The sequence below is a fragment of the Daphnia pulex genome, chromosome 12 (assembly GCF_021134715.1).
Source record: "Daphnia pulex isolate KAP4 chromosome 12, ASM2113471v1".
Taxonomy (NCBI): domain Eukaryota; kingdom Metazoa; phylum Arthropoda; class Branchiopoda; order Diplostraca; family Daphniidae; genus Daphnia; species Daphnia pulex.
The window spans coordinates 10,679,317-10,705,823 of record NC_060028.1 but is presented as its reverse complement, the minus strand read 5'-3'; the positions used below and the strand labels follow the sequence as shown (position 1 = coordinate 10,705,823).

Below are 26,507 nucleotides of genomic sequence, written 5' to 3'. Positions count from 1 at the left end.
TTTCGTTTCTTTACTCTGGCCAAGCTCACTCACATAAAAACAGCGATTCGGGCTATTATTAATATTTCAAGGCTACCGTGCGGGATTTTTGCAGTGAAAGTTCTGTTTCTCAGATTTCTTTTGATTATATTTTTTAAATAATTTTAAAACAAAAACAGTTTATTTTTTTGAAAACTGACTTGACAAAAAAATCCGTTGTTGCATCGTTGCGCGGAACGATATCTCAAAATTTCTGCCTGACATATCCTTTTAATCTGTCTTGCTGTAGCTGGCTGGGTCTCGTTCTAGGATACTAACCGGGTGTGCGTGTGTTGTGTATACACAATCGCAATTGCCAGCGATAGTTTTAAGATCGTGATTTTTCTTTAAAATTTATCGTTATCAACGAACGGATAGAAAGTGCCGACGAGCCTATGGAAAACGCCAAACTTTTGCTGGTCTTTCCGATTGGCCTTATTGAATACTGTGCTGTGAAAGGTTTACCTTTACTGTACACGTGACGATATACGAAGCAGGTAGTAATTAAGATAGAGTTAACGGTTTGATTTGATAATTTGTGGCGTCGTTTTTTTGACGCCTTGAGAGGGTTGAAGGAAAATTGTTTTTTTTAACCACAACTGGGTTATGCTCTATATGATAGATTGTGTATCAACAGTGTGTGGGTTCTTATCACTTGTGGTTTGCGCAATCACCTATGTTAATCTGTGAGAGAGACATGTGTAAATCTTTCTTTGGTCCTATATCAGTGGCAGTGAAGTTTCCACTGTACATGCTAGTTGTTTTCAATTATTAGCTTGGCTTCTATTGGCAAGAAAGCTTAACAGTTTTTCTTTTAACGTTCAATAGCTGTCATCATGGATTCCACAAGTATTATGCCACGGCACAGAGTTGGCTATTGGTTTAGTGAGAAGAAAAGCAAGAAATTTAATTTGGAAGAGTTTCACGGGATTTGTGATCAAGCTGGACTTGAGCTGGTCAAGGTATTTATTATTAATAATGCATAACAATTCCACAGGTTGTACAGACATTTTTTGCTATTCATAGATTAATTTTACTCTTCCAATTGAAGAGCAAGGTCCATTTTCTGCCATTATTCATAAGATGACTGATGTTATTGCACAAGCAGACCTTGGTGATCCTGAAGTAATTATAAATTTGAGTTCAAACAAACTAATTTCCTTAACAGTATTCTAACTTTGAATTCTTTTTGCAGTGTCTTACTATAGTTCAGTCTTTTGAACGCTTTATTTGTGCCAATCCCAAAATAAAAATCATTGATCCATTTGACAATCTTCGCCAACTCCTTGACAGATATCAAACATACAGCAAAATCAACAACAGTGATCTGCATAAGGCTGGTGTGTATTATCAGACTTGTGTGTTTACTTTCTTTTTTTTGTGTAATGTATTCACATTTTCTTTAATATTTCAGGTGAAGTATTTGTCCCTCCATTTGTTGATCTTGTTAGTTCTGATGTTGACGAAAACATCAGAAAACTAAGAGAAGCTGGAGTAAGATATCCATTTGGTAATAAAAAGTTACTGTATTTCTGACATCAATTCAAATTACAATAAATTATATTTCTTCATCCTTTTATAGTATGCAAACCTGCTGTTGCCCATGGATCCAAAATGGCTCATCAGGTATGGTTTATTAGTTTATTCTTTTTTATGAACCAGTTAATTGGACAACTGTTTATCTTTACAGATGTCAATAATATTTCACGAAGGAGCAGTCAAAGACTGCGAACCACCATGTGTTGCTCAGACTTTTATTCCCCACGATGCCGTGCTTTTTAAAATATTTGTTATAGGCAAGAAATACTTTGTGGTCGAACGACCTTCTTTAAAGAACTTTAGCGCTGCCGGTATAATTTTAGAAATCGACATTCTTTACATATTTTGTTCAGAGCTTTGATGTCTTGTTTCTTTGTTGTATCGCAGAAAGACCTACTATTTTTTTCGACAGCCACGATGTATCGAAACCTGATTCCGTCTCCCTTCTGAGCGTCTTAGACGACGCCGAGAAAAGCGATGTCCGTCCAACTACCAGCGGAGAGTTACTTGATAAAGTGATTTCTATGCTGCGTTTCGCTCTAGAAATGAACCTTTTCGGCGTTGACATTGTCGTAGAAAAGAGCACTGGACATTACGCCATTATCGATATCAATGCATTTCCAGGTATTAACCCAAACAAGTCTAATAGGATTAAGCCAGTTTGCGTTGGGCAGCCTATCAGTTTGCTGTCCTTGTTTTCGGCCGCTGACGTAACTTAATCTTATTTGAAGGGTGTCTGATAACAGCATTCAGCCAACTGATCTGTTTTGTGTGTCTGGTTCGTTTTGCTTTTTTTCTCAGGCTATGAAGGCGTTCCAGACTTCTTCACTCACGTCACCGAAGTACTCAAGGAAATAGTCGAGTCGAGTCCGGTGTCTTCCTCTTCATCTTCCGTTACCACCACCTCCTCCTCCTCCAGCGGTGTGGGAGAAGAGGACTCGGGCATCGATACTGGAGACTCTAGCGACGAGAAACGCCACCAGCAGAACAATCAAGGCTCGCGGGTGAAACGGTCGTCGGCCCTTTTCAACTCCACCAGTGCTACCATCAGTTAGATTTGGTTGGAGATAAACAAACCCAAAGGGAAAACAACAACAAAAATAAAGGCGTAATTATTGCGCCTTTCCATCGTGACGATACAGGAGTACACAGCCTTGCCATTGCGACAATTTTTCATCTCTTATGTTTATTTTTCTTTTGCTTTTGTATACATCTACACAATTTATATATATATATTCTTCGAGTGTGTTTTCGGCTGTAGGACAAAACAGAAGTCGAAAGCCATTTAGTCTGCAAAATATAATCAGTTTCCAAGTTTTATCCCAAACGTATATACAATGATGATCTATCGATTGATATAGATGAGCTCCTAGGTGCCTTGTGTATATTATATTTTCCGTCTCAACTCCTCCTGTTTAAATGAATTGGAAAAAAGAAAATGTGTGTCCAAAAGTACTGGTGGGGAAATGTCCTATTAAGTCGGGACGACGTCATTGGCTTATCTTTTCTTTATCCCATCCCTTCCACACACACACTTGATGTTCTTCCTGTTTGCTATTTCAACGGTAGCGTTTTCCAACATCCATGTCTAACCTTTTTTTTTAATTAAAAACGAGGCATTATGTATCCCACACATCAAGTGCTGTTGATTTTGTCAGAGGGTTGATCGGTCAAGGCATTTTTCTTCGCGAAATTTGAATAATAAAGAAAGAAAAGAAAGTTATTAATGTGTCTCGTTGTCGTTTTTCTTTTTCAAACAGGTATTCATTTCGTTTTTTCAAACCACTTCTTTTGTTTTTTGGTTGGCAATGCTGAACGCTAGATGGCTGAAGAGTTTCCCCTCCTGAGGGGCTCGGCATTTCTCCCCTCCCACATTTTACCTTCCATTTTGCTGGTTTATTCGTCGAAAACCTGCAGTTTGTCTACGCTCTCGGTCAAAGCCAGCAAGTGCATCGCTTGTGTGATCGTCAGAGAGAGAGTGTTGTGTTGTGTGTTTGTGTGTGAGTGCACATAGAGATTTGTGGTGATTGTTCGAGCGAGAGAAACCGGAAATAGGAAGGAAATATCCATCAGTTGTACACTGATCTTTGAAGCAGCGTCACGTTGGAAATCTCTCAGTTCTCGTGTACGTATTTAGCGTTCAACACACTGTCAATTCCGGCCATTTTTAATCTCTGTGTTGTGGAGTTGGGGCTAGTACCCAACGTTTCGGGGGCTTGAAAGAAATTGCTGGACTACACGTTGTTGGGAATTTAAAATGTCGGGTTTTCCTTTTAGATCGTGAGAAAAGAATATCTGTCGTAAAAATTAAAAAAAAAAAAAAACGTGCCAATTTCTTTATTCATTAAGCCTGCTAACTTTATGGAATTTCAATCCCCTCGGGCCTCCTCCCTCCCTCTCACGCCTACCTCTACTTTATTCTGGTCGTCTAGTTTTTCAAACACCCACCATTCGGTTGGTGATGGTGGTGGAATGCACCAGCGAGCCGTTCAACTCTTTTGATTTTGCTTTGCTATTCTATTCTAGATCAAACACAAAAGCAAAGTCTCCATTGTTGAGTCTATTTTCAAAAGCTGCCGTTCGATCTCGTGTTATTCTCTCCCCCACTTGTCCACCAGCTAGCAGCAGGTTGATTGGCCATTTTGCTGAGCTGTTTGTCTGTCGTTTGGTACGTCGAAAAATTCTTTTCTGGGCGTCACCTTAAATACTTGGCATGCTGTGTGCAATAAGTTATTCGTTATTTTGTTACTCGATACTCGGTGTGTGTAATCTGAATTCCTTTTTGTTTTCCATACGCACGAGTCTGAATGGTGCTGTGAGCTTTACCTTTGGGCGCCAAAAAGATGTAGGAACATGTGTAACACACACAAGGCGTAAGGCACTATATACACTCTCGGCCCGTTAAAATAGAAGTAGGATGTCCGCGGGACATGAACTGACCCTTAGCGTCCTTCATTTTCTTTTACCTTTTTTCTACTCCCCTGTGTTGATTCTTCTTCTCTGTCGACTTTGTTTATTCATAATGCAAACAGAAATGTCGTTTTTTTTTTCGCTCAAGACTTAATCTTATTTATGATGGAAAAGAGGGGGCTGTGGTTAAACGTAGTTAGCTAAGAGGTGGGTGAGCTAGGGGAAAAAGGAATGGGGGAATCGATCAGAAGGAGAACGCGGTCGTAGCGTGTTGTGTCGATGCAAATTGGACGGCCGTTTTGGAAGGAGAGAATTCAAGAAATCCGGGTCTTCTTTTTCTTTATTTCACCTAGGGCAGTAGGTTAACCATCCCTTTCTAGGCGGAGTAGAGCTTTTTTATTCTTTAAAGCTTCTCTCACGCCAGGTTATAACCGCGCCGTGACACTTGTTTTTTTTTTCTTCTTCCTTCTTCTTCTCATAAAGAATCCGATAACCGCACATCGTTCGTATGTATTTTTGACTGCGAAAGCTTTCCATTCCTTTCAAACACGATTTTTCGGGAAAGTTGTCTGCGGTGGGGTTGTTGTGTCACAACTATGCGGTAGTTTTTTTTTTTTTAATCAACATGTATTGACTGTTTTGTCTGTCTGTTTGCCCTTTCAATAAATTTAGGATGCCCGGAAGCTAAAGCTCAGCTCAGTTTGTCGAGTGAAAGAGGATTTTTTTCATTTCATTGGTGGGGTGAACAAAAACAAAAACGACGGAACAACCGAGTCAAAAAATGAGAGGCGAGCCGACCACCAGTGAATTGCAGGCCTTGGCCGCCAGGCAGCAGCAGCAGTTGGACACTCAAGCCCGGCTGATTGCAGCCCGCGAGCATCGTTTACGACAGGTAAAGAAACTTACAACAAATTTTTGAAAAAAAAAAAAAAATTATTGCCTAGAAAGAAACTCAAGAAAAACAATTCTTTTGATTTCCGTGTGTGTGTGTTTGGGTATGTCGTAACTAAATGGTTTTGGCCTTCTCATTGTTTGCAATGTCGCTCTTTAAAAACTAGAAAAGAAAAACAACAGTTTGATGGAGAAAGTAGCAGCTCGCAGCTGGAGAATTGTATTCAACAGTTATGTGTATTTTCACGTGTTTAATTGCCTTGGCCAATTGTCTTCTAAAAGAAGAATGCACAATCACGGATGATTGCAGTCGGTCACGAAAAGGAGCCTTTCTTTTTTAATTGCCGGGGTGGCAGTAGCTCCTGGGAGAAAGACCCGCGACTGTCCCGCTTGTGCTCTTATAACTGTTCAATAGTGATTATATATATATATACGCTGTGCTGCTGCGATTGCGAGTCGCATTTTCGCCTTGTTCTCGTTGTGGTTCATTGTCCAATCTGCGTACATGTTTAAACAGGTGCAGGAGGGGGTCCAGGCCGTCAATGACGCTAGTGCCACCAGCAGCGAGGCGGAGCGAGTTCGCAAATTGCGCGAGAGAGTCGAAGCCCAGGAGGCCAAATTGCGCAAGCTGCGCGCACTGCGGGGCCAGGTCGACCAACAGCGGATCACCAACGGATCACTCTGTAAGAGACTGGCGCGCAAAAAAAAAATATTTTCTTATCGTCGTTATGATCGCCTCCTTTTGATGATGATCGTAACTCTTTTGAATATTTTTCTTTCTTTCGGACTACCTTCTCGCCACAGCTGCCGACTTGACGTCGATTCGAGCGCTCTTCAACGAGAAGGAGAAGGAACTGAGTATGGCGGCGGCCCAGGTGGAGGATCTAACGCGGCAGTTGGAACAGTTCAGCGCTCAGGCTCACCACGCCCAGGCTCATCCGGGAAGCAAAGCTTACTTTGTTCAGCTTCACCTTGAACGTCTCCGAGCCGAGCTGATGGTATTGTTATTTTTTTATTTTGACTACTTCCCCCCCTCCATTTCGATCCGCCCTCTGGCAAAAAATCTTTTATTTTAATACCCGTGTTTATTTATTTTTGCCGTTTGGTGAAAAACAGTATCGGAATAAGCTGAACGAACAAAAGGCGGCCGATCTGAAGGAAAAGAAGGCCAGGCTGTTGGAGAATCGTGAAAACGTTGGCGACATGGAAATTCGAATTAATGAACTTCGGGAGCGACTCCAGCGGAAGAAGATGCTCAATCAGCAGCTGGCCAACCAACTCAGTGATGCGTCACAGAAGAATAACAAGGTTCTGTCCCAGCAGCAGCAGCAGAGGCCGGTGAAGAATTCCGTGTCGCAAGTGGCGGCCATCGAGCCGTTCAATCGTCAGCAGCAACAACAACAACAGTCACAACAGTCGAACATTAGTGACCAGCGCGACGATGACGTGACGGATTTCAGCAAGAACGACCCCAAATATCAGACGCTGCCCTACAACACCCGTTTCGTCCCCATGAACTTTCACAACAACAATAATAACAACAATAACAACAAGAGAGGGTCGCCGACGATGATGAAGAGTCTGAAAGTGGCCTCGGTCCCGCCGCAGGTGGCCGAAAAGCCCGCACTCCCGCCAAAACCCGCCGTGAATTACAAACCACTTTTGCCTCCCAGGCAAAATCCCGACAAAGATTCATCCATCGACGCATCCCCCCAACCCTCTTCTGTAAGTTTCTTTTCTCACCGCCACCGATTTTCTTGGAGCTTGGGAAGTGGAGCGATTTCTTTAAATTTATTGATGTGCATTTCAGGATGAGAAGAGTGTGGACTATTTGCTGGCCAAAGCGGAGCTTCCCCTCAAACCGAAACCTTTAACGCTGAAGAAACATGTAATTCCACCTCCGCCACCTCCTCTGCCACCTCCGCCACCATCTCAACCGCCAGAATTCCTGGGCGAGATGACGAAGGAAGAGACGATGGATCAAGAGGATGAGCGGATGCTGCAGGATGAATCACCAACGTCTCATCCGCAAATAGATCAAGGAGACGAAAGGGTGGCGGCATTTCCCGATCAATCGGGCGAATCTCCCATGGCAGCCGGGCATCAACAACAACAACATCCGACTACGTCCAACTACGACGACGACTTGGGGGCTGATCAAGGAGCGGCCGCGCTAATGACAGACACCCATGATCCCTCACCACCGTTGGAAGGCGTTGCCCGTCGATTGCGCAAGGGTAATTTGAAGAGCGGTACAGCCGACGCTTTGCGAAAGTCTCGGCGAGTCAGTTTCGATCCCTTGGCTTTGCTGCTGGATGCTTCGTTGGAAGGCGAACTGGAGCTCGTTAAGAAGACGGCCTTAGAGGTATGTTAGTTCCCACGTTACAAACGAGATGAACCCGTGAAAAATTGGAATTAGAAAACACACATGAAAACTGGCCGTTTATTTTTAAACTTTTTTTTGATCGTAGGTGTCTAATCCCAGTGCTGCCAATGACGAAGGAATTACAGCGCTTCACAACGCCATATGCGCCGGTCATTTAGAAATCGTGCGCTTCCTCGTCGAGCTTGGTTGTGACGTCAACGCCCAAGACAGTGATGGATGGTAAGCAAGAGAGAGAAGAGAAAAGGAAACATGTTTATTGGCTTCTGTTAACCGCCAAATGATTGATTGATTGATTCTTACTTTTTCTTGTGGCGAAAAACAAAACAACAAAATGTAGGACGCCTTTGCACTGCGCCGCCTCGTGCAACAATTTGGCCATGGTGAAGTTCCTGGTAGAGCACGGCGCTTGTATTTTCGCGGCCACGCTCAGCGATCAAGAGACGGCCGCCGAAAAGTGCGAGGAGGATGAAGAAGGCTTCGATGGATGTTCGGAATATCTTTACAGTAAGGAAAACAACTTGTTTTCGGTTGCTTGTAGCGGTGATTGGTTTTTCTCATACTACAACGGGGGGTTTTATATTTTTTCCAGGCATCCAGGAGAAACTGGGCATTTTGAACGGCGGTCGAGTGTCGGCCGTTTACGACTACGAGGCGCAGAACACGGATGAGTTGACTTTCCGGATGGGAGACGAGCTCGTCGTGTTGCGGAAGGGCGACGACTACGAACGCGAATGGTGGTGGTCCCGTCTCAACGATCACGAGGGTTACGTGCCTCGCAATTTACTCGGGGTAAGTCCCATTTTTCATCTGACCTCTCTTGTTTCCGATTGGCAAATCAAAATGAAAACCGTCCGTTTTTATTTTAGCTTTACCCTCGGATGAAGCGTAAGGAATCGGAAGAATGATGAACACCAACGCGCTCGTTTGTATCCATCATGATCTGCATCCGTCTGCGTTACTCGCCATCACACACACCTACACACACCCACAACATCTCGGTTTTTATTTCATTTTTATATCCGCCCCCGTTTATCCGTTTCCCTTTTGTTTGTTTTTTCTCTCTCGTGAGTCTGATAGACTTCCTATTCGTTTGCAAAACCGATTTCTTTTTTGTCTAATTGCGCCTGCTAACTGACAATCTCAACAATTTGACAATCTCTTTTTTTGTTGTTTTCTCTGGTCCCGTCCGCCCTAGAAAAACCGAAACAACAAAAAAATCTCGTAAATTGGCGTGTAAAAAAAATGAATTTCTCGACTTCCTCATAGCGCGGGAAAGATTATCTGTGTGAACAAGAAATTTTTTTCGTCTTCTTCTTCCCTGTATATGTTGAGAAAAAACACTTGTTTTTGGATGTTGGAAACTCAATAGCCTCCAAAAGGAAGGAAAAGTTTTTTTTTTCTTTTATCGCCACTTTTAATCTGACCCCATGCTGCGTCACATATCGCTTTAAGGTATCGCTATATTTTCCCATCTTTTTTTTTCCTATGCCACCCTTCTCACCCTTACACACTTGTTGTTGTTGTGCCTTTTTTTTCCTTTTCTGTTTGGATCCCCGCCATTCAAGTTTCTGTTTTAAAAGGCAGAATGCTCCCCCCCCACTTTTTTGCCCGTCGTCGTCGGTCACGATTTTTGCTTTTTAATACCTTTTTATGCATATAAAACAAAGAGGAAGATGAAACACAATGTTCTAGTGATTGAGTTTGAGCTGGTGATGATGTAGAGAGGTGAACTTTCTCATAATGTTGTAATGTGCCGTACTAGAAAAAAAGGAAAGAAAAAGAAAAAAAAACATTCGCCTCACTACTGCAATACATTTTCGCCTGCCCACGTAGCAGGTTTGCAAAAATTATTATTGTTGTTGGTCGCTTTTATTTGGTTCTCTTCGGGAGAATAGAAAAGGTTACCAGGTTACAGATACAAATCCCGATTGGGTTTCTGTGCTAGTTTTTCTTCGTATTTCGGCGTTTCGGTTTGTTTGTGTTGATATTCAACCTGTTCTCTTTCAATTTATTCATTAATTCCGGATAACGTGATCCGATTGTCCTTATCCTGTCAAAGAATTTCCTCTTTTCTTTTCTGGTCGTCCCTACTACTCCGTCTTATTGGGAAGATGACTTTTCTTAGATTAAGTCACCATAACCATTCTTGAAATGTCTTGTACGACCCAACTCGTTATCTCTTTTCTAGTCCGTAAGGAAAAGAATGAACTAATGACAAAACTATTTGACTAGACACACACACACGTTTCTTTTTATAAGCCAAAAATGTTGTCGGGGAATGGGGCTCTTTTTTTATATACACACACACACGTCTCGTCTAGTTCTTTTTTTAACGCTGATGCATCTCAGCTGTTCTTCCATTTTACTATCGAAATCCCGCGTGCGTGTGTCGTGCCGTCGGAACCTGTTTGCGCAATCAGTTCTAAGTGGACTCTTAACGGCAACCAAGCGAATGCAATATAATTACAAGGGACCGGTTATTTCCTTTTTATTTTTCTTTTACTAGATACTACCCGGTTGTATTTTCGGGACGGCGCGAGGTGTTCAAGAATAACGCGGAGCGAGTCAAACAGGATTTTTCGCCGCGTTCGAACGAACGCCAAATCGTCAAATGGTGACACGAGCTAGTCCTTTTTTATTTTTCCAGTTTAGGAGGTCAGAGATCGTAGATTTTTTCTTGATTATTTCACGATAGTAAAGATGGCCCTGACGAAAATCACGAGTTCTTTCTAATTTATCGATAATTCAAATTGAAACGAAACCAACAAAAAATTCGACATTTTTATTCGCTGGAATTCGTCGGCTATTTAGTGATAGTGTAAAACAATTTCAGCCAGAGAAAGTTGTGTTAGCATTCCGTCGAATTCCGTGTAAAATTCTCTGTAGCAGCTCTCGAACCTGAGCGTGCGTGACCTTAAAACTGAATAATAACATTTTGTCGGCTTCGTATAGAGGTACCAGAGAGAGTCATTGCTGCATTCCTCGGCATGTGCATGTATGTGTGTGTATACACACACAAAACCCCGATAAATACTGGTTAAAAAATCTTTTGTGTGTCGACTTAATGTGTTCTACTTAATCTAACTGGGCCGTAATACTTTTTTGGGGGGTTCTTTTGTTTTCACTTGATTCATCCGTTTGATTCCCGGCAAAGAATTTATTGAACAACTTGGCAGTACTGCAGTCGAGGAATGAACCGTTACGTTTTTCCGCATTGCTGCATCGATTCATCGATGGAAAACCCTTTGCCAGTAAAAGGCGACTGGTATGGATTTTGGTTCTTTTTTCTCTCTGGCTCGTGATTTGTGGCGTTAAAAATACCGTATTAATTGTCCAATCAGCAACTACTTGATCGTGCGGATCGTCTCAATGTCTTCACTCTTTTCTGTTGTCTGGTTTCGGGTTTTTTGAAAGTCTTTTTTGGGTTGTTGTTGTTGTCTTATTATTAGACGTTAGTTGCATTTTATGAAGTGGTTTCAGAAATGAAATCCTTGGGTTGCCCAACGTACCGCTGAGGGCCGGCTGCTATACTATTTTCAATGCCTGTTGTTTGGGCGAGACGGACGATTTGTTGATGGCTTTTAGTCGCGCCATTGCGCCTTTGGCGAAAGCCCAACTTACACCAACAAGAAAAAACGAACGAACCAACGAAAAAGAAATTGTGTGATAATAAAATACACACACCCAAAAGGCTACGATTTTTATCCGCTTTTCTTTTTCTAATTCTATAGACCGCATCGTAATAGCAACTGTTGCAGTAGCAGCTCAGACAAATGTCTCGCTCATTTTCCTCCCTCAACCCAAAATACTCCACATGGCCAGCAGTCCAGCAACAAGAGAATTAATACAAGAGAACTTTTGTATTTCATAGACGAGAAGACCGTTACCCGAGACACTTGCGCAGGTGTCACACAGCTCCGGCTTCTATGTGTTTTAGCTGATGGGGAAAAAAAGGCTTTTCTTTCCTCGCTCGGCTGGTGTGCCCGTGTCTAAACGGGAGAGATTACACATTCGCCAGCTGCCTAGTGGAGCAGCAAAGCGTGCATATTATACAGAATAGGCCACAGCTAATGTATATAGGAATGTTTCACTCAACTCGTTTCGCATCTTGAATCGTCTAAGATTGCATGACTAATATAACTTTAAACGAGTCGGCAAGCAAGCAAGGAGTAGCGCAAGAGGAATCTTTTTATTTTTCGAAACGATATTTATATTACATCTTAAACGGCCCAAATGGCGCAAACCCATCACACACGCACAAGTAACACGTAAAAAAACGGGAGAAATAAAATAAAAAGGTACGAATTTTTACTTTACGACAGGTTGCGAGTAGATCTTTTAGATGTCGATTTCCTCTGGGAGCCTCTTTGAAAGTTACTTTCCCATCTCTCCATCAACTTTGTGCGCTTTGCTGTGAATACAAATTCAAAAATTTCAAAAAATAAACACGAAAGGGGAAGAAAAAGAAAGAGCTCTAAAAAGGTTACTCACCTCGCCACTCGGCCAGACTCGATTTTACATCCGAATTTCTTTGCATTTCCATGGGAGGTTGATGCGTATGTAGCGAATCTCTCAATTGTCCAATCTTGAGCTCGATCGGCTCGTTAGTTGTCTGGGCGTGAACGGTCCCGGCGTCCGCAACATCCTGGTGGTGAGCGCATTTGAAATTTTTCAATTCGGTGCGCAGTGTTTGACTTTTAACGTCGATCACGGATTCAAGGTGTTGCTTCATCTCATCGGCCGCCCTCGATCGCCGCGATTCGAGATTGTTGAGCAGAGTGGCTTCCAGTCGGTTCAATCTCGATTTCAAATCTCCCGCCATGGCTCTAGCCATTTTCTCCATGTCGTCCATTTTCCTGGCGATCTTTTATCGTGTAACAACAAACGTGACACGCGCTTATTATTTGAACAGGCTAATTTGCCTTGGTGTTTTGAAATTACTAACCGCCGCTTCTAGACGAATAATTTTCTCCAAGGTCTCGGCGCTTGAATCTACGCGGACGTTGACGATCGAATTGAAATGATTTTGCCCATGGGTCTCGCTATTATTCCAAGGTTCTCCTCGTTCAGACTTTGATGAGAATCTGCGCAACGTTCAAAAATTAAAAAAAAAGAAAAAAGGTGAAATTGGATGCCTCTCTCTCTCTCGTGATCTTGAAATATCTTTGTAAAACCATTTACTGGTTAGGCGTGCCGGTAAGGAACTTTTTAGCCGACGGTCTGGTAGACGTGGTATTACGCCATAGCGACGACAGACGAGGAGTAGTAGTAGTAGTAGTTTTGCTTGACGTTGACGAGTTGAAGGTCCCGCTGCTACGGTCCGTGCTGTTATGGAATGGAAATCCCCAAACCTAAATTATAATATGGAAAAACAAGTCCGAGTCGAACGAGCGCCAGCATACCGAGTCCCATAAATTTTGTTGTGTTTTTCTTATCTCTTTTTAAAAGAGTTTTTAGTATTTTATTACTAAAAACATATTTTGTCTTTTAAAATAAAAATAAAATAATCATTACTGATTCAGTTGTGGTAGACAGTCTGGATGAAGGATGGTTCCAGTCGAACATATTCGTTCCTTTACATATTTGAAATTTCCCACCCAAAAGGTTTAAGGTCATGGCGTTGGATAATTTGCATGTTACATATATAAGATCGACTTTTACCTTCCGTGCTTCTATTCGTCCGAGTAGTAGTGTTGGTGGAATTCCAATCCAAAGGTGAGGTTGTACTTGATGAACCGTTTCTTGGGTGAAACTGGTCTGCTGCAGGTTCAATTGTAATTTCACGATAGCCAGCAGTAGACTCGGGATTGATTCCGATTTCGCGTTTGTTGGTAACATTTAGGGTTTCCGCGTGAGTGGAAGGTTTCCGTGTGAGCCAAGGATTTGTAGAGGAATTTCCTGGTTCCCAACATAATAAAAAATGGGTTTAAGCAACAACAAAATTACTTCAACCTGATTTCAATTATTGATCCACTGCGCTTATTTTTTTCGTGTGAATCTTTTCTTTCTTTCTCGGGTGGTTGTGGTACCTTTAATTGGCGAAATGGTGGCGTTGGCAACAGTCGAATGATTGGACAGCGATCGAGAACGCGTGCTGAGAACTCTGGATGTGGTAGGATGGTTAGTGGTGATTGTATAATTTTTAAAAGTTGGGACTAGAGACAAGTTTAGTTTTTAAAAAATAACGTCGACTGTTTGTTGTCCTTAAATGGACTGACTTTTCTGATTGATTCACCTTGATTTTCTGCTCTCAAATTGTGTATCTTTTCATCGCGGCTTTGATTCATATTCAAATGACCAAAATCGGCCATGGCTAAGGTAGTAGGCGATGATCCGTTGAGCGTGTGATGATGGAGTGAACTGCTATTGAAGGGTAGCGTCGTCTTGTTGTCGGTTCCTTCATTTCCTGGAAAAAGAAAGCCAAAACACATGAAAACGAGTCATTATTCTGAATTTCCTGGTTAGTTTTGGCATTAGAATATTAAGATAGAGACCCCCGCTCGACATTGTAATGCATACCGATTGTGTTTATAGACTGGCCATCAGTTGCATTGACATTCCGATGAATGGTTGCTAAGGTCGATTTGATGTGAAAAACGCTCTAAGGGTGTGGCTGTGTCGATCTCTGCCGCATATTTTTGAATTTTACAATCAAATAAAATTAGCATTGATCGTCATTGCCAAACTCTCTCGAGTGGATACGCTTTTTTATACACAAGAGCGCCGGAATAAATTAGCTTACCACCACGAAAGATCTTTTTATCGTAACAACATTTTCGCGTTTTATTAGTTGACATTGAAATTCTCCGATGGGCGAACGTGAAAACGAGACAATGGGGGGACTGTAGAAAACAAAACAAAAATGGCCGGTGTAACTAATCACGAATTAATTGCGAAGACGAGGAAAAGTTTTTTTTCTTTTTTGGCGAGAGATTGTTTAATTGTTTAAATTGATTGGGAAAAATAATAAAAAATAAAAGAAACCTGGGCGTAATCTTGTATCCCTTTTTTTAGAAATTACAACTTTGACTCTGAGTTTCTTTTCTTTTTTGGCTTAAACATTTAATGACTTGTTAAAGTGATTAGATGCACTGCAAACTATTGGGGCCAATTTGGTCGACACAACGTATCATCGACATAATTTCACGTACGAGCTCGTGGAATCAAGCGAATGAGAACAAAAGGAATGTTAAAAAATAAAACAAAAAAGAGCGGAGATACTCTAACTGTGAAAGAGGGCTCTGTTTTACGCACTCGTAAAAGCCGATGCTTTAACCTCTTCCTTTTTGTTTTTAACAATGTCGTAAAGAGACGGGAATTGTATACGTTAAAGTGTGTGCATCCACCAAACAAGTTTCATTCTTACCAGCTGAGCAGCAGACAACAGCCAATGCAATCGTGAGAGAAAGAAGATGGGGCTTAAAGGTTACGTTGATCCAGCCGAGTTTCATCATCCTATTCGACGCCGCTCGCCGACGCTAATAAAATTAATATCTAAAAAGAAAAAATTTTGAAATAAAAAAAAATTGTAAAAGTTGTGACGTAAGGGCGTGGTAGAATTAAAGAAGAAGAAGAAGAAGTGGGTTGTTTTTTCCTGAGAAAACGATCATTTTCTCTCGATCGTCCCCACCTTTCTTTTCAAAAAAGATCCCCGTGGTTCACATTGCGCCTTTATGTAAATTTCCCCAATCATGACATCTGCAATATTTGCGGTCGATGTTGATAAACGAGCCCTTATATAACGGTAACAATGCTGCAGATATGCTATTAAACACCAGATCAACTATACTACAATGCAACATTATGTCAACGTGAGATAAAAGGGGATACAAACTCTGCCGTGCTGCTGCTCTTATTTCAGAAAATTTTCCATTCAATAGACAAGAGAGAAGGCGTTCTTTTATTTTTCTTTAAAGGTCAAACTATTTCGGGAGACTAGTACGATTGTCTTTAATGGAATCCCAGAGCCCAGAGAAGAGAAACCAGCGATGAATGGGACCGTCTCTTGGAAGTCGGGAGTCTACTACAGCGTGACGTTGCTCAAATTTTACTGAATGTCATTGCAATTCGTTCAATCACTCGTCATCAGTCGAAGATCAGGAATAGCTTCTCTCTATCTTTTTATTTCTTTTTCTTTTACAGCAAGGACGGGAGAGAGGAGGAATTGAACAACTCAACTTACATACCTGAGTGTCTGTGTGTGGGTCGTTCAGACAAACAGCTTTGCCAGGCACAAACACACCTCAAACCTTGAGACTTCAATCAGTATTAAAAGAATGGCGGTATAGGCAATAGGCACGCCGCCATGTCATCTTCTCTCTCTCTATCTTTTTTGATCGACTGTCTTTTATTTTATTTTGTTTTGTTACTTGCCCGCGCGCAGGTGGAAGAGAGAGTCCTCTAGGATCTACTTTATCATCCCATCAAATCGGTGATTGGATTTGTCAGGGACGTTTGGCGCAGAGTTTGGTTTTGGTCGGTCGTAACAATTTCGCACCAGAGCGAAAAATGAAGTGACATGTTGATTATTGGATATTTCTGGCGTTTGATTTACGACCGCCATAGAGCCAATGTCACTGCACAGACAAAATGGATCGAGCTCTACTACTATGTGTAGCGCGGACTTTTGTGTGTATAGTTCCCAGGTTGGACTCGACAGTCGTGAAATTTTGACGTCGAATCGATTCATTTTCTTTTCAAAGATTTACGGCGATGGCGGGTATTTACATTACTCACGATGGCGTCATCGTCAGCAGCGTTTAGGTTCGAATGGATGAGGGGGAGATGCGCAACCAGGGGCGACATCCTATACTACTAATAATGTATTACCTGTCAGCAGCCCAGTCTCACAAAGCCAGCCAACAATTTTCGTATATCTTATTCTTTTTTGTGTGTTGGGCTTAGCCGTTGGGCTATGTGTCGTGAATGTTGGATTCGGGTTTCCTTCCCGCGCCATTGCGAACGAAATGCTCCGCCAACTGCGTCATATTTATGCGGGTTTTTTTCTCTCCCTCGCTCTCCGTGTAATTTACTAATATAATGGTGATAATTTCTCCCGTTGGAAAATGAGAGGAAGAAGAAGAAGAACTTTAGGACAATGAATTACACGCCGCATTTCTTGGAAAGGAAGAAAACTTGTTGCAATCTCTTGAATATAATCTCCGCTTATTCTTTTTTTTGTGTGTTGGTTAAAGTTAAAATTTTTTGGCGAGATAAGACCGGTGTACTTGAAACGCCGGCAAGCGGGTCGTATAGTGCTGACAGCCGGTGTAAAAGTTTTGACATGATTCTCATAAATGTTTTTTTGTTTGTCTTTCTTTTTCCTAGAAATAAGTTTGTAACAAGAAATAAGCGCCAAGGAATAATACGCCAAACCCAAAAGTACGTTCACAAAGCGGAAGAAAGGACTTGTTATTATATACGTTTTTCTATACTATGTGTATATTGTATAATACGTCTATACCGTAGGTAGGCGTCCAGGAAGAATTCAACCTTGAATTTTCTTCTGCAATTCTCTTGTGTCGGGCTATGGTAGTTGTCATGCAAATTTGCCTTTACGTCTTGCCAGGAATTCACGAAGGGGGAAGAAAAAAAAACATTTGTATTTTTATTTTTATTTCGGGGGTCTGACTGGCACTCGCGCGGGTCGTTGGGTATTGGATAGCACCGAGGAACGCGATGTGACTCTTTTGACTCTTTTGCTTTTGCATCTTTTCGCCAAAAAAGACGACGACTCAAATGGGGAGGGAAGGAAAATGAATTATTGAACGTGATGAATATTAACAAAACACCCAAGAGTCGAGAGAGGGTCCGGGTGTGACGTCAATTGCAACCAGCCGGATGGTGATATTGAATTGAATGATTTGCCGCTTTGCTGAAATTGTTTTCTTTTTCTTTTTGACGTTAAAGAGATTTACATTCGCGATTTTTTAATCAAAGTTTGGTTATAAACGTCAAGGACGCTTTTGAAATTGATTTGAAATATTGCTGTCAGCAAAAAGCTCGAGAGAGTCTAATCTCGGGCGGATCAAACTCGTTTTCATACATGACTAAATGCGACATACTTTCAAAACTTAACATTCACATCGTTGCTCATTTAATTGGAAATTTTAAAAAAAAAAATCTCATTTCAAGAGGACGACGATGTAATTTATTGCCGTCATAATATCTTAACCTATTTTTCTTTCTTGTTTGAAAAAACCTTGGAACACAATCACTCGTCCCTTACACTTGGTAGAATACCCGACGGCTAGATGGCAGCACTTTCTACAAAACTTTTTTAAAATACCAACAAAAAACCTTTGAATCAAAACAGAATTCAAATTGGGAAAGGAAAAGAATATACTTGCTCAATACGAACGAGGATTTATTGTTTTTAATTCACTACCTCATTTAATTTAATAGGCCTTTAACGTCATTCCCGCTGTAGGCTAATAATCTAATATGTGCATCTGTAATACCCTCCGCCCTGTCATCGAGGATTTGATACATCACATTCATCCAATCTGGTCTGATGATGTGTTTTCGGCTCCTTGCGTCTTCCCCTTATAACTTTCCACAAGGATTTATTTTGTTCATTTCTCCGACGTGAATTTGTTAGCGAGCTGCTGCCACATGAATATTCAAACTAATATGAAATCAAAACCACATCCGGTGGGTGCATCTAGTGAAATTTTGTTTAGCTCCCTATTGTTTTTTTTTCCGTGACGGGATTAGGGTCCTTATGCTTGCCACTCCTTGGGTCTCCAATCCCCCCAGTACGTCCCGAAAAATTGAACTTGGTTCTAAGAAGATTAGGAGAAAAACATCTGAAAATAAGGAGAACCAAAACAAAAAAGTTAGTTCTGTTTTGTTGAATTATCTAAAAGATCCTGTGCTCTATGCCCCGGTAAGGCCTCATCGGCTTTCCCCGTGTAATATGTATACACTATATATACGTAGTTCACCGTTCGTCAGAACAGTGCAGCAGTGCAACGACGTGCTTTATTCATGAATGCCCACCGGCTCCGCGCTTATATTCCCCCCTCCGTCAGTCTTGTCTATTTCTTTTTCTCTCTCTCGGCTAGATTTTATAGCAGGGCCTGTGGATTTCGTGCATACGTAGATCTATATTTTTATAGTATATTGGGTAGGGGGGGGGGGTACATCCTTAAGGAATCCTTAAGGGACCAACCCGTGCTCGTTATATCGGGTCCGGAACGGACGGCCGATGTTTCCGCGTCATGAATATTGCATCCGGCTTGAATAGATGTGTATATACATATACTATACGCGTGTAAAAGGGTCCGACGACGACTCCTACAGGATCCTTTTTTTTTTTGCTGGGTGATGTTGTCCCCCCTCTCTCTAGGGCTCCTTCGTCTCTCGTCGTATCTCATTTTAGAAGACTGATGACTCGACCATCCAGATCCCATTGGGATATCATTCTGCGTCAGCTCCAAACGGGTTGACATGAGAAACGCAACATCGCTCCCACTTCCAACTCCTCTTTGGCGCCCGCAGGACGACGCCCGCCTTACGCTTTGGCTGCCCTCAAACCACCCCTCACCGACTGACGACCCATGTCTTTTTCTCTTAATCAGCTCGGCACAGGAGCAACGAATCAGTGGAGCTGAATAAGAAAAGTTGAAAAACAAAAAACAAAAAAAATTCGTCAAAGTTTAAGTTTGGTTATTCATTTCCCTGAAATTCGCTGGCAGTTTCTTTATTCCATTAGATTATTTTGTTCTGAAGGACTTCGTTCCAAAAACAAACTTTTCTGTTCATTTTTTTTTCCAAGAAAAAGGAGAAAAACAGACTTAAATCGGCTTATATTTCGGACGAACCGAAAACTTGTCCGGCTGAAAAGTTGGAACGCTAGCTGTGTACACAGGATCGATTGGCTAGAGTGCTGGAAACATTCCTGTTTTTTTTTTCCTTGGCGTATTTCGTTATTTATCTTATACATAAGGATTTTTTGGGGTGGAGTTTTCTGCTTGACGACCAGCAGTTTTGGTTGCTATAGTAAGGCTTCGATTAAACGTGTCGACCGTTTAGTAAATTGGAATTTAGTTACCGACTTTGTTTGCTGTGTGTCCAAGCCAATGAAATGCTGTCAACTGTAGGAAAAATAACCGTTGCCACAGTTTCTTTATTGGCCTTTAATCCGCACTCGCCGGAAATCAAACTGTTACCAAACATTTGAAAAATAAAATAGAACGTCTCTGTGGAAGCCGGATGTTGCGTCATGGAAGGATCAACGTATATTCTTGACGATATAATATTGTATCCGTATCAAAATGAATAATCCGTTGGTGCTGGGGTGGAGATTTCGATCAATTCAATTTTCCCATTTTTTCTCCATTTTATTATCCAACTTCCTTTCCTCTTTTTCCACTAGCTCTTTTCTAGATCGTATAATACTCCCCACTCTCTTTGTAGTATCAAACACCCTATTGTCAAGGCGCCATCTTTCTGCTGTCCAACAAATGGAGGCGGCCAGTTTAAAACCATTAGCCGAACCACCCGTTCCGGCTTCAAAACTCTCCTTATTCTCTCACTCACTCTCTCTCGCTCCTACTTTTTTTTTATTCTGGCTCCTTAATTTTTGTTGTGTATGAGCGGATTTGAGCAGCAAGTTTTCTATACCCATCTAAAGAGAGAGGGGCCTTATAAGAAGAACATGGCGACTTTGTAAGCCGATTAGACGTCAAGAAACAGAGTGGACAACAGGCCAGGAGGGAAGGTTTGAAAAGTTGGCGCATTCGAACCATCACCAAGTCTCTATAGTAGTGGGAGTCTACCGTAGATTAGTATAGTAGGAAGAAGAAGCCTTTCTTCTGCGCCTATAATACACTCGGCTCTGGCTCTTCCGACGAAAAGAATAGATCCTTTCGTCACCAGTTTTCCCACCCATAATTGTAATACCCCCCTCTCACACGTACGCGTGTGTGCAGCTATCAATTTTCTGCAGTCAATGGTATAGTCGTGATAGAATATTGTAAAGAGGTATCCATACAATTTCACTTGGTTATTTCGTCCCTCTTCTTCTTCTTCTTCGCCTTTGCCTTGATGTCATTTGATGCCGAGACTCTCGGCCGTTCCTGGCGATCGAATATAGGATCCGGAGTCTGCCCCCATGCTGGTATGCCTGCTGCATATTTGATTTATTTCGCCTTTCAAAGGGGGATCCCAGCAGCAGATCCCAGACTCCCGATAGATCTATATAAAGCGACCGGAGCATTAACTCGCGTTTGTGCCTCAACCAAATTGAAAATGGGGCCCCGGTGCTTTTCGCTTTACATTTAGAAACTGATTGAAAAGCTTGTTGACGTCACGAACGGAGGGGGGGACGGATACAAAATAAAAAGGAGATCGTTATTTTTTCTCATTCCCGACGAGAAGAAGAGTCCGAGCCGTGACTCCCGTAAATCGAATATAATCCAGCTGATTGTGTGATGGCGCAAAGGGCCATCACACTCGATCCGCGCCATTCGCTTCTTTTACGTGGCCCAGCAGGGCAAGAAAAAAGAGAGTTTTGCTTTTGTCCCGTTTCAATAGTCGATTACCGACGAGGTACTCACAAGAGCCCTCGATCCTGCCATTTGGAGTGGCAGAGGCGGGAACGTTCCGTCCCCATTTCTTTTTTATTATTAAGATCCGATCATTATTCCTTCACACCATCCCTACTTTCCCATCCCAACTTTTGTCTGGGGTAGTTGTTATGTTTCTTATATAATAGAAAGGCTATATATAACACGTAATTCGTATACCATTTGGCACTCTTGTTCGGTCCCAAAAGGCGTAAAAATGTAACACATTTTTGTTATTTTCATTTTCAACCCGTGTTCGGAATTCACTTTTGGTTCAACTCGAATTCTATCATGAAATGTAGTACTCCCTCCCAAAAAATAAGAAAATGGAAAGAAAAACTTTCAAATGCTTTTGTCATGCCGCTGCTCTGCTGACAGCAAATTCTTTTGCACACATTCCCCTCTGTATTTTTCTCTTTTCAAATGGCTTCCTATTGTCGAATTTCAAACATATACGTGGACCTTTTTTTCTTTTATTTCTTTTGAAAATAACGCTGGGAAGTGATGTGTGATATTCTACATCCATCTCTCTCTCTCTAGCTGGATAGACATTATAACGGCGGGCTATTTTTGTATAACAGGGAATGAATGAATCAAATAGAAAAGGGGGGGGGGACCCCTGTTGTCATGCTGACCACTTTTCATAGGCCACAACCTTTTTTTCTTCCCACTTTCGACACCAGAAAAAAAGGTCTAGGCATCTTTTTGGTTAATAAAATTGAATCGAATAAGATAGTGACTGGGAAAGAGGTGGGCGGAGCAGTGGTCAATGACAGTCACCTACATCTTGACCAGCCCCCCTTTCTTATTTTTCTCAAATTCTTGTATTACCACTGCATAGCGATGATAATAAAAATTGGGCGAAAGTTTCAGCCTTTCACGGTCTTCTCGAAGAAATGTAGGCCAGTCTTTTAACTCTAACGCCTACGCCGTCTTGATATATCTCGTCAAAAATGAATGAGAAAGACAAACTGTCGAGCCTTTTAGGTTCAAGATTCCACGCCACTCGACGATTTTGCGCGGTCGAGTTACTTTCTCGATTTTTCTTCCTCCTAGCAGCTGCTGGCGTTTATATTTTTCTTTTAAATAGCGGCATTATGACTGAGATAACTGAATTCATCACTTGATCAAATGGGAGCGGACGTTGGTATTAGAGACGCCGTGTGGGATGGACCCGAATTCAATTGACGACGCCATGACTCGCCCTACCCCAAAAAGGTGGGAAAGTGAAAGCGCAAAGTGCTGCTGCTTGCCTTTGATGCTGAGATGCGACACGTTTACTCTCTAATGAGATTTATATATCCAACGCTTTCCGCTTCTCCATCTCACCGGAATCGGTTAAATTTCGCAGCGTGTAGATTATTTACATATTCAAGTAGATGCAGAGTATAGAGTTTCATTCGTATTTTCAGACACCGGGTGTCGATTCTGTTTGAATGAATCAAATCTAATTTTTTATTAAAAGAAACATCATCTCGTATTACGGCGCATTTCAAGTTACGGAACTTTCACACCGTGTCGAACAATGGCCGTTTTTATTTTTTGGTCTTGCCTTGGGTGGCCCACGGCACACATTCTATTACGCCACTTCCTTTTTGTATGTGTGTGTTAGCTATTTTATCGCTCGCCCCCTTTTTGCCTGTTAAACAACCCAGAAATGTATGTGCGGTGCTGATTCCTTGAACTTGGTTGCCTTTTTTTCAACACCTATTGTTATGGGGCTTGTACTACTCGGGTCTTGTTCAACATCTAAAAAAGGTTCTGAACATTTCCTGCCCTATTTGCCAAAGAGAAAAAAAAAATTTTTTTTCTCCTTCTATTTGTATTATTTCTTCAAAGTTTTTTGCCCTTTTTCTATTTTATCTGTTTCCTCTTTTTTCTTTAGTTTCTTCTTCTTTTCATTTCCTCCTTTTGAGCTGTCGCGGACTTATGGTATTTGTTGAGAATCGTGTTTCTTTCCAGCTCTCTTCTATTGCGGAGGGGGGAATTCTGTGACAGGAGCCGGATGAGTTTTTTTTTCCTTCGCTTCTTTTCACCACAAGGACATTGGATCCTGGGCTCCTTGTGGCTCGGCATCAGGTTATATGTGTAGTTCCTTGTCAATAGCTATATAAACACATAACATAAGGAGCAAAAGCAAACACACTGAAAGAGAATAGAGATAGGTGGGTGGGGTCACGTTTGTAGTTTCATGGGGTTTCCCTCCTTCCATATGTAAATGTGCAAACATCAGATGATGCGAGGTTGTGTATAGTATAACGTACATATCCCAGTTTGCACTCAAAGTCTAACAGAATTTGCAGCCAATCTCGACAGAATCTGGAAATGGCTTTTGAATTGTGAATGCTCATTTCAACTTGCGGATGCTGTTTTAGTTGGGTGACATTTTGCGCAGATTCCGGATTAGAACGCCCAACAGATTTTCATGGGAAATCAGTTACTGGCGGGAGAATTTCAAACCCCGGGAACGCTTCTTGTCAATTTCCCGATGCCCAATAATTATACCAGCCAAAGTACATAAACACGCACACACGCCACATTATAAGCCACTCACTATACCGCACGATATAAAGCGGATGAACGCGCCGCCGGAATAGATAGGCTCTAACATATAAGAATGATTGCTGTAACCGAATCCGCCTCGTTATTATTACGTAATCTAAAACAAACTCTTTTTCTTTTTCTTCTAATGGACAGCTCACAAGGCAGTGATGTAATCACGTAATCTTGGCCAACTTTTGTTTCTATCGAATTAAACATAATTCATTCCCCTAACTTTAAAAAAAATTTCATTCGCGAAATTGTCGACCCCGGAAGTAGAAAATTTTAGTGGACATTTTGAAATGTCGTATACTATTGACGTCCAGTATACACACGTCGCACGGATCCCTTCGAATAAAGGGGATTTCTCATCCACACGAACGAAATCCATTAGGTTAATGACTGTGTACTAAGTTAATATATATATGAGGCTTTGGGGGCCATCTTATATATACTTAACTAGCGTCGGGTGTCTTTCCCCCCTTATGCGACATATAATAAGATATACATAAGTGGATTTTGGCAGGAGCCTTGGCAGTCAAGACGAGAGTCCCTTATCTTTTCTCTTTTACGGCTTGTGTGCGTGATTGTGGCGTGAAATCCGTTACTGCTAGCTGTTCAGCATAGAGAGAACTTTATATTATAGGGTTGTGACGCGTTCGGGCTGGCCTGGCCTATATTAATCCATTTTTATATGGTTGTGGTGTAGTAGTTAGACGAGGGAGTAGCGCTGCCAGACACAGGACGAATGACTGTCTGAGATAGACACAAAGTTTTCGGGAGAAAAACTCTACAAGAAAACGAGCTTCTGGCGTACAATTTCTGTGGCCGGGGCTTATGTAGTTGGGAAATCACTTGCTTCTGTAGGTTCTGGTGGCTCCGTCCTTTATAGGAGCTGATAAGCACGGGCAAAGTCATTGGCTCCTTTAGTCGGCGATGGTTTTTTTTTTAATTTGGAATGGGAAAAACCAGCACACACACAAAATGTGTTTAATATACAACACTGTGCGGAGCTTTTTTTGGTGGCAAAAGCCGTTGGAAATCGTTAAACCAAAATGGCAGTCGGTGGCGATAAGAATATTATAACCCAGGACTATGTGTGGAAAAAAAGGGGGGCCTTTTTTAAAGATTTCTTTTCGTTTCTGATTGTAAAAAGAAATCAAAATTTTGTGTTTTTAATGAGGTGAGGGTGCGGGGGAGGACGAAAAAACCAAAAAATTCCGTGCACCCTATAGTCATATAAAACCAACAGGGGGGACACAACACGTAGGATTTGGTACACAAATAAATCGGCTTATTCTCCAGTTTTATAGCTCCCAAGATTTTTTTACTTTTTTTTAACTAACAATAATAATAATAATAATAACAAGGAATAACAGATTCAAATTGAAAAGCGGCGGCATCTTTTACGCTCAACGAGGCGGGACGTAACAAACAAACTGAAAGTGTCATCTTCAGTCGATCCTATTTTTTTCTTCTTTCATTTTCTAAAGTGGAATATTAAAAATATAAGCGCGCGCTTGTGTTTTTGTGGCTTTTTTTTTTAATTTTCAAATCCAAGGGGGTTGGTTGAAAAACAAAATTATTTGGGTGGGAAAAGATGGGCGGCAAAGTCTTTTAACGTGGTTTTCTGCGACTCATCGTTTTGTGTTGGTAACTTGGAAAGGTAACAGCTGCTTTGACTTTCAATGGAGGGACTAACGTATAATTTTTCTCTCTTTGTTTGCTCGCATCGGACCCTCGAAAAACATGACGTGATACGCTCGGCAATTGTCGATAGAAGTAGACCAGTTCATCTAAAAATGATGCGGTGCTGCCTACCGTACTTCAATTAATCAAATAGCCGCATCAAACGAAAAAATTCGGTGGTCGCCCACACACACATGTCCTCTCTCCTTTTTATTTAAAATTTTATTTCACGCTGCTGGATCGAGAAACTAAATATATAACAATGGAATAATCATGTGTGACGGACGCGACAGCGTCGTCCTGCAGCGTCACGCTTGTTAATGATTAGTTGATTACCTTATGAGAGATGGCGACCGTGTATTATGCGCATTTCAGTTGATATTCCTATAGCTGGGGTTGTGTGTGAGGGGGAGAGAAGCGACAGTAGCAATTGAATATTTCATGTAAAATACGCTTCGTTGAATAGAAAACGGAAAAATAGATAGGGAAGAGGGGATGAGCCCATATTGTATGCCGTACACAGTACACACCTGAATGCCTAGTCTATTGTCTGATATACACTATGTATAGGAGAGATGGGGAGGCCTCCTGAATATGCCATCTAAACACGCACACATCACTCGCAAATCGTAATCAGATCCTCGTGAAATGTTTATATAGGTTCCTACATATACAACAGGACAGCGGAGAGAAAAGACAAGGGAGAGTATACAAGGATGGATGGATCCCTTGCAGGTTTGTTCTTTTCTTTCTTGGACCAAAAAAATGTTCAAGGGTCACGCTATAGGCTGGTTCTTTTGCACGCTCGCGTGAGCCGTCCATTATTTCGTACGTACCGCCCAGCAACTCTGCGACACACATAAACAAGCGAAGCGCACAAAATATATCTGCATCGGCCCAATACATGCGAAAAGGTCACCAGGGTAATTCAAATACAACCGATAGAGAGCCAACGTATATTT

General features: G+C 41.7%; 3 protein-coding genes across 5 annotated transcripts; 2 read left to right on the top strand and 1 right to left on the bottom strand.

Moving 5' to 3' along the window:
• Positions 1-181: 181 nt before the first annotated feature.
• On the top strand, positions 182-3,280 carry LOC124208984 (inositol-tetrakisphosphate 1-kinase-like). 2 transcript variants are annotated; one of them, XM_046606855.1, is made up of 9 exons: positions 182-515; positions 847-980; positions 1,045-1,143; positions 1,214-1,358; positions 1,433-1,528; positions 1,601-1,644; positions 1,709-1,868; positions 1,945-2,181; positions 2,359-3,280. In XM_046606855.1, exons 2-9 carry the CDS (start codon positions 855-857, stop codon positions 2,610-2,612), a joined length of 1,161 nt encoding a protein of 386 aa, XP_046462811.1. In that variant the 5' UTR covers positions 182-515; positions 847-854; the 3' UTR covers positions 2,613-3,280. The 2 variants fall into 2 exon arrangements, with proteins under 2 accessions (XP_046462811.1, XP_046462812.1); XM_046606856.1 differs by lacking the exon at positions 182-515 and having other exon boundaries at positions 700-980.
• A 165-nt stretch (positions 3,281-3,445) lies between these two features.
• LOC124208983 (apoptosis-stimulating of p53 protein 2-like) lies at positions 3,446-9,594 on the top strand. Of its 2 annotated transcripts, XM_046606854.1 has the most exons (11): positions 3,463-3,682; positions 4,084-4,225; positions 5,140-5,359; positions 5,876-6,041; positions 6,163-6,356; positions 6,475-7,083; positions 7,169-7,723; positions 7,830-7,963; positions 8,082-8,248; positions 8,334-8,533; positions 8,611-9,594. In XM_046606854.1, exons 3-11 carry the CDS (start codon positions 5,249-5,251, stop codon positions 8,647-8,649), a joined length of 2,175 nt encoding a protein of 724 aa, XP_046462810.1. In that variant the 5' UTR covers positions 3,463-3,682; positions 4,084-4,225; positions 5,140-5,248; the 3' UTR covers positions 8,650-9,594. The 2 variants fall into 2 exon arrangements, with proteins under 2 accessions (XP_046462809.1, XP_046462810.1); XM_046606853.1 differs by lacking the exon at positions 4,084-4,225 and having other exon boundaries at positions 3,446-3,682.
• Positions 9,595-11,914: 2,320 nt separating this feature from the next.
• LOC124208793 (uncharacterized serine-rich protein C215.13-like) lies at positions 11,915-16,030 on the bottom strand. Its single transcript, XM_046606664.1, has 10 exons — positions 15,931-16,030; positions 15,111-15,238; positions 13,980-14,150; positions 13,774-13,899; positions 13,406-13,642; positions 13,259-13,317; positions 12,926-13,095; positions 12,690-12,828; positions 12,236-12,608; positions 11,915-12,155 (listed from the first exon to the last, which is right to left on the bottom strand). Exons 2-10 carry the CDS (start codon positions 15,196-15,198, stop codon positions 12,058-12,060), a joined length of 1,461 nt encoding a protein of 486 aa, XP_046462620.1. The 5' UTR covers positions 15,199-15,238; positions 15,931-16,030; the 3' UTR covers positions 11,915-12,057.
• Positions 16,031-26,507: the final 10,477 nt, after the last annotated feature.

Coding starts and splice junctions, on each gene's coding strand:
- LOC124208984 (XM_046606855.1), top strand. CDS start 855: ATGGATTCCACAAGTATTATGCCACGGCACAGAGTTGGCTATTGGTTT. Junction 1,645..1,708: donor GATCCAAAATGGCTCATCAG/GTATGGTTTATT, acceptor TTATCTTTACAG/ATGTCAATAATATTTCACGA. Junction 2,182..2,358: donor CGATATCAATGCATTTCCAG/GTATTAACCCAA, acceptor TTTTTTTCTCAG/GCTATGAAGGCGTTCCAGAC.
- LOC124208983 (XM_046606853.1), top strand. CDS start 5,249: ATGAGAGGCGAGCCGACCACCAGTGAATTGCAGGCCTTGGCCGCCAGG. Junction 7,964..8,081: donor GCCCAAGACAGTGATGGATG/GTAAGCAAGAGA, acceptor AACAAAATGTAG/GACGCCTTTGCACTGCGCCG. Junction 8,249..8,333: donor ATGTTCGGAATATCTTTACA/GTAAGGAAAACA, acceptor TATTTTTTCCAG/GCATCCAGGAGAAACTGGGC.
- LOC124208793 (XM_046606664.1), bottom strand. CDS start 15,198: ATGATGAAACTCGGCTGGATCAACGTAACCTTTAAGCCCCATCTTCTT. Junction 13,900..13,979: donor TTTGAGAGCAGAAAATCAAG/GTGAATCAATCA, acceptor ACTTGTCTCTAG/TCCCAACTTTTAAAAATTAT. Junction 12,156..12,235: donor GAGTCTGGCCGAGTGGCGAG/GTGAGTAACCTT, acceptor TTGTATTCACAG/CAAAGCGCACAAAGTTGATG.